Consider the following 7,025-nt stretch of genomic DNA (forward strand, 5'->3'; position numbering starts at 1 on the left):
TTTGCATTTGTTTCCAAAATTCATCAGGATGAGGACATGATGAATACTATGCATTGTATCACAACATTGTGTCTCGGAAAAACCTTTTTAGAAAATAATTGTCACTAGTCATGCAGTTCAGTTCCCTTTCAGTCGGTCACTCCGAGTCACGTCGGTGACCGACGAATTGGGGATCTCGCTTCGAGAGACCAATCTACTTCGAGTGTAACTAAACGAGCCAATGCACATTGGCATGCAATTATTGCATCCAGCTGCCGCTGATCACAGCGTGAGCATAAAAAGGCAGCCGGTGCAATGCATACCAGCTTTTCACTTTGGAGCCGAGCGACAACATCGTTCTGCTCCATCCAAGTGTCTTCAGTAAGCTACGAGTTCAACGCGCTCTTGGAAGCTTCTGGTGTTGGCGGACGGCGCTTCAGCGGTGGTCGTTCCTGTATCGAGTGGGTTGCGCACTTCAGGCTGCACTACCCCCTGTTGTACTGCAAGCGGCCATTTCCCCTGTGCACGTCAGCACTAAAAGAGCATTTCCCTGAGAGAGCAATTTCTCTATGGGTGCGTCTTTGTAAAGAGGACGGATCGTCGTTTTAAAGATGCCGTTTCACCCGTGCGTTTCTGGGTGCGGTCATTACCTGGCGTCGCTGCCTCACGTGTCTGGGCTTGAAGCACGCTGAGGTGGCATTCGTGGATGAGTCATGTTCCCATTGCGGGAAGATGACCATTTCGGAGCTGCGGAGTAGGCTTCGCTACCTTCAGGGGGCGGAGTTCCGTTGCCTCTGCCGCGATCCAGTGCTCGTTCTGGCGGCGGCCAGATGAGGACTACTTCCAGCAGTAGCGCAGGCGGTCTGAGGGTTACAGTGGTGGCAAACCCCTCAGGGAACCAACCCTCTGGGGCCCACCACTCCTCCAGTGCTCCTCAACCAGCAGAGCCGCCGAAGGAATGCCCACCGGGGGGGATCGCCGCATACCCCTTCTCTGCACCATCTCCTCTCCAGAGAGCTCTCCCTCCGATGCAGCAATCAACATCCGAAATTGCTCTCTGGGCAAGTTAACGCTTATACGGCTTGCGGGGCAGCTGCTTCCGCCTTACACGCTATGGCGTTACTGCAGGTGCACCAGGCCAAGGCACTGAAGGACCTGCACGAGGTAGGTCACGATCCGGAAGTTATGAAAGAGCTCCGAACCGCCACTGACCTCGCGCTCCAAGCGACGAAGGTCACCGCGGGTTCTCTGGGTCGTGCAATGTCCATGCTTGTGGTCTAGGAGCGCCATCTATGGCTGTGTCTGGCCGACATGAGGGACACCGACAAGGTTCGGTTCCTTAATGCCCCTGTGTCCCAGACCGGCCTCTTCGGTGACGCGGTGGAGAGCTTTGCCCAGCAGTTCTGGCTGCACAGAAGCAGACTGAGGCGATTCGACACATCCTGCCCCGGCGGGCAGCTGCTGCCTCCAGGTCGCCGAGGGTGGCCCCCTGTGTCCGCAGCAGCCTCCACCCAAGCAGCGCTGTGGAGCCGGGTGTAGGCAGGCCGACCAACCCGTCCAGGCCCCCGCCAAAACTGGCGGCAAGCGGAAGAGCAAGCGGCCCTGAGACGGGTGACCCAGAGATGGAGGGATCTGCTTTTTGGGAGATGGTGAATGCACCACTCCCTCCCCCGGAGGAGGGCCGGGTGGAGAATATTTTGTTTTGTTTGAGGCCGTACCCTAATTCTCGACAAAAGAGCAGTTTTCACCATCTCTGGGTCTCAAGAGGGCACCGAGAGTTGCGGACGGTTCAACCCCAGACCACACTCATCCTCCTCTGTCGCCAGCAGGCATCAGTGGGCGGTTCGAGAGTGTACTCACGCACCCTCTGCCAAACTGTGGAGCCAGGTAAGTGCTGCACCGCACACTCAGACCCCTCTTCGGTCTGCTCACAAGCCGTCCGAGTTGGGTCCCTGCGATCCACCTCGCTGCCCCACCGCGAGTACGGCGGTGGTTCCGTTGGTCCCACTTGCACGGTATCTGGGTGCCTGGCTAGCGCTACCCAGCCAGTCTCACTGGCTTCTGCGCACCATCAGCCTCGGCTATGCAATTCAGATCGCCCGGCGTCCCCCGAAGTGGAACAGGTACGTTTTCCCAGTGTTATCCAATCTCACTGAGTGGGTAGTGCTATGACAACAGTGACTGGTCTTCTTGTTGCGAGCCCCGGCCTACACCACAAAGGGGCTCAGGCGACTCGCACAGGACACTGGAAGAGGTAGCATCCATTGCGCTTTGGTAGGGATCCCAATTCATCAGTCACTGACGTGACTCGGAGTGACCAACTGAAAGGGAACGTCTCAACCCTTTCAGTTACGTATGTAACCAAACCTCTCGGTTACGTATGTAACCCTTGTTCCCTGAAGGAGGGAACGGAGACGTCACGTTCCGTCGCCACGGCTGCTGTACCACCACTGAGCGGCTGGGTCACCGGCTTGGCTCCTCAGCAAAAGCATAAACATGTAAATATCATACCGTAGCGTTTCGAATAGCTGTGAGAATGTCTAGCTCGGTGAGCCCTCCAAGTGGGTCAATAGACTGCAGGGTTCTTCCAAACGTCTCGTGGAATATGTAACAGATACGAGCTCCTCCACACCTGCAATTAACAAATTCACACACAAACCACGAAAATTTAAAATCATGCAGCTCTTTTGGGATTCACAGGCACTTTGGCACACAGGCCTGGAGTCGGACCCAACCATCCAGCCAGAAAACGTCAATATGAGGCACTTATTTAATCGATAGCTGGTGTGGACTTATATGAGAGCCAGATATGAGAGATGAACAGCATTTCATCCAACAGTGAACAGGGTGTAAATAAGGAACTGGACAGACTCACGGATTATCTGCCTGTCAGATTCAGCCAAGCAGACAAAGTAAACATGGTGTGCTTGATATCTGTCATGAGTTTCAGTGCAAAAATGACAGACTGAGACGCTGCCGAAGTCACAGAAAAAAAGATTTAACAGGAATGTAACCTTGGTAACGACAGTATGTCAAACTCAATAGCATGGTGTAAGGCGGCAACCTTTAGTAAGTGGCTCCACAAATAACCGACTGTCTGATGATCATTGCGCTCATAAATGGCAAGAGCTCTCTCAGATCACAAGCTCAAGCCTAACTGGTTGGCTTTACTAAACTTTTCAATGCGATTCCTGTTTTTCAGTTCCCAAGTTTAAAGGGACAGTTTACCCAAATACGTAAATTCTGCCATTGTTTACTCATCCTCCACTTGTTCCAAACCTGTATGACTTTTTCTTTTGCTGAACACAAAAGAAAGTTTTTGAAGAATGTTGGTAACCAAATAGTTGACGGCAGCCATTGACTTCCACTGTATGGAAAAAAATACCTTGCAAATCAATGGCTACCATCAACTGTTTGGTGGAGGGTGAGTAAAAGATGATCATTTTAATTTTGGGGGGAATAAAGTGATAATAAAGACTTGCGTTATACTATTAAGACTTTTTATGCCCTTAAATTTAATAAAAACTTGGCTACAGTTGTCGTATTCCTCTTTTTAAGCTACTCCTGAACCACAGACAACGTCAGAAGCGTCTTACCTGGGATAAGGAGAAGAAGAACTGGACTGTTGCCCAGTGGTCCAAAGTCCTCTTTTCAGATGAGAGCAAGTTTTGTATTTCATTTGGAAACCAAGGTCCTAGAGTCTGGAGGAAGGGTGGAGAAGCTCATAGCCCAAGTTGCTTGAAGTCCAATATTAAGTTTCCACTAATTTCTTCAGTGTTGTCACATGAAAAGACATGATAAAATATTTTTCAAAAATATGAGGGGTGTACTCACTTAGTGAGTTATATTAGTGCTGGGCAACCATTACATTTTTTTATTGCGATTAATCTCATGATTTTCTGCGATATAGAACAATGCGATGGATAATCGTATTGTTATGTGCAAAATTGTGCATTGGTCTGAACTCTGAACAAAACAACAGTTTTTACCCTATTTCCTGTTTTTGCTCTATTTCTCCAACAAAAATAATTCCAAACACAGTCACAGCGCTGTTTTGCATCTCTGAGCAACATGATGGTGTTTCGTTCCTGAATGAATCAACCATTTAATGATTTGGTTCAATCGCAATGACTCAGTTATTAACAGTGACTTGCTGCCACCTGATGGCGGTTTTAATTTCACATTTAAGGTACCTTTTCATTTTTTAAATAATTTCAAACATCAGTTTTTAATGTTTTATGTTTAAAATATCAAAACATTATTTATGCATTTGTAACTGCAGGTTAAAGTATTTGATGTCCCTCAGAGCTGCATTAAACATTGTGTAAATGCATCTAAATGCCAGTTCAGACACAGCTTCTGTGTTTCCTCTGCATTGCAAAGATGAATTCTGTTGATACTGATTTAATTTGTTTGGTAACAGCCCAAATGCAAGAATTTGACTCAAAAGATGGTGCACACGTTTAGAAAAAATTGCTTAAAGGTAAAAATGCCCATAAAACGTGTTGGAAATTATTAATTTCTATCACTGCTGTGAACTGACCACACATAATATGAAGAATATCAAAAAATTCAGGAGTCAGCTGTCCACGGCAGTCCTTAAGATATCAGCACAATAACACACTCAGTGAAATATTGTCTAATTATCGTTATCAATAAAATCTCAGAAAATAATCGAGATATCATTTTTTGTCAATATCACACACCCCTAATTTATGTTATTTCATTGATATAATAATTTATTGATAATAATTGTTTAAATTAATATAATAGTTAATACTTTTGACTCATCCATTTTCTTAAAAAATGGTTTAAAGGCTGAAATGTAGAGTTTATCATTTTATAAAACTTTGTTTTTGTGAAAACTTGTATCTGAACTGTAAATTATGCTTTTTACTGTAATTTTACAGTTTAATATGATACTATAGACATTGCCCTACCCCGCTCATATGGTATTCATTTTATTTGTGCAGGTCTTAAAAAAGGTCTTAAAAAGTTTTAAATTTGAGCTTAAAAATCCTGCAGGAACCCGGAAAATATGTTATAGAAGTTGAAGTGCTATGCTATTGACAGTATTGGTTATCACTAGACAGCAAATGCTTGACTTCTCTGCTCCTCAAACACAAAAAAAACATTAGCCTTTAATGTTTTAGTGTTTCCTGAGTAAAGAAAAAGCTGTACTTTCAGATGTCCGAAATGCTGCTGTAATGAACGTGGCATCTGAGGACTACTTCACTAGTTTTTGCTTTATGATGTTTAGTTCGTCACATGATCCCTCTTATGTCAGCTTGAGAGCTGTAGTTATGACCATGTGAGTTTGTGATGCTGTTTGCGATGTTTATTTTAACTATAGTGAAGTGAAGGCTGATTAAATGATAACAGAATTTTCATTTTTGGGAGAACTATGCCTTTAACGTAAAAAGACCTTTAAAGGCAATAAGAAAAACAACTTGTTTTGCAGAAAAAACATCCTACAGCATGGTGGTGCAGGTACTCACAATTCAGAGGTCTGGATGTGTCTGGCAGTGCCTTCGATGGTGTTGCAGTAGTCGGTGGCAAACTTAGTGACGATCTGCAGCAAGGTGGCGCTGTGGTCTTCCACTGGCTGGCCGTAGCTGTTGAGTCGGGACTGGTTCTGGGCGGTGAGCACCGTGACTCGCGTCTTGAGCACCGGGAGACAGTCTCTGATGTGATGCATGAGCAGTCGGCTCAGGGTGCGAGCCAGGTAGCGCGAGCCGCAGCGGGAGGCCAATGACGGGTAATGCCGCTGTAGGAACACCTGCTCGTCTTTGCACGAGTCGTCGAGACTCTTTTGGGTGTTCAAGTCATGTTGGCTCCTGAAGGAAAAAAAAAATTATTATAGGACTGGACAGTGAAAAGTGGATCAAAGCCTGAAAATTTATAATAGAAGTAGGAAGGCACCAGAGCACATCCAAATTCACGGTTTGCTCAACATCCTGTCTGATAAGATGCTTTCATCATGTAGGTTTTAGGCAGTATCCATTGCTTCTTATAATGTCCCATAATACTCTGTGCGATTCGGTGGTAGGGCACAAACATAAAACTGCATCTATTTACTTGGTTATCTCCAAAGCTCATTTGAATTTGTTCTAGATCATTAAACATGATGTTATGCAGCCTTGGTCTCAGGAATCAGGAACCTTTCAAAGGAATCTTTCGAGAAATTATAATAAATAAATAAATGAATAAAAAATTCACAATGACAGAGAAATTATTGACTGAGTTATTATAGGACTGGACAGTGAAAAGTGGATCAAAGCCTGAAAATTTATAATAGAAGTAGGAAGGCACCAGAGCACATCCAAATTCACTGTTTGCTCAATATCCTGTCTGATAAGATGCTTTCATCATGTAGGTTTTAGGCAGTATCCATTGCTTCTTATAATGTCCCATAATACTCTTTGTGCGATTCGGTGGTAGGGCACAAACATAAAACTGCATCTATTTACTTGGTTATCTCCAAAGCTCATTTGAATTTGTTCTAGATCATTAAACATGATGTTATGCAGCCTTGGTCTCAGGAATCAGGAACCTTTCAAAGGAATCTTTCGAGAAATTATAATAAATAAATAAATGAATAAAAAATTCACAATGACAGAGAAATTATTGACTGAGCAGCAAGGACACTAGCGTGGGTTTGAACAGATTTTGAAAGTCTCTACGGTAACACTGAGACAAATTATTATAATTTAAAAGAACTGTTTTCTATCTTAATATATTTTAAATGTCATTTATTCCTGTGATGGTAAAGCTGAATTTTCAGCATCATTACTCCAGTGTCACATGATCCTTCAGAAATCAGTATAATATGCTGATTTGCTGCTCAAGAAACATTTCTGATTATCACCAATGTTGAAAACAGTTCATATTCAGCTTCATATTTTTGTGCGCTTTTCCACAGCAAAATTTCAAATATAAATCTTTTATAACATTTTGAATGTCTTTAATGTCAATTTTAATGCATCCTTGCTGAATAATAACTGGTGGTGGTTGTGGTGGAGGTTGTGGTGGAGACCCCCCCCCCC

General features: G+C 44.4%; 1 protein-coding gene across 1 annotated transcript in view; it reads right to left on the reverse strand.

The window, feature by feature from the left end:
* LOC107553126 (dynamin-1-like protein) overlaps positions 1–7,025 on the reverse strand; it is a 41,164-nt gene that overhangs the window by 16,735 nt on the left and 17,404 nt on the right. Inside the window, exons 10-11 of the mRNA XM_016235247.1 lie at positions 5,478–5,816; positions 2,491–2,611 (exon numbers count right to left, since the gene is read on the reverse strand). Of these exons, the coding sequence (XP_016090733.1) occupies positions 2,491–2,611; positions 5,478–5,816 (460 nt within the window). The remainder of the gene's footprint in view (positions 1–2,490; positions 2,612–5,477; positions 5,817–7,025) is intronic.

Source organism: Sinocyclocheilus grahami, unplaced genomic scaffold (assembly GCF_001515645.1).
Source record: "Sinocyclocheilus grahami isolate Dianchi unplaced genomic scaffold, SAMN03320097.WGS_v1.1 scaffold465.1, whole genome shotgun sequence".
Taxonomy (NCBI): Eukaryota; Metazoa; Chordata; class Actinopteri; order Cypriniformes; family Cyprinidae; genus Sinocyclocheilus; species Sinocyclocheilus grahami.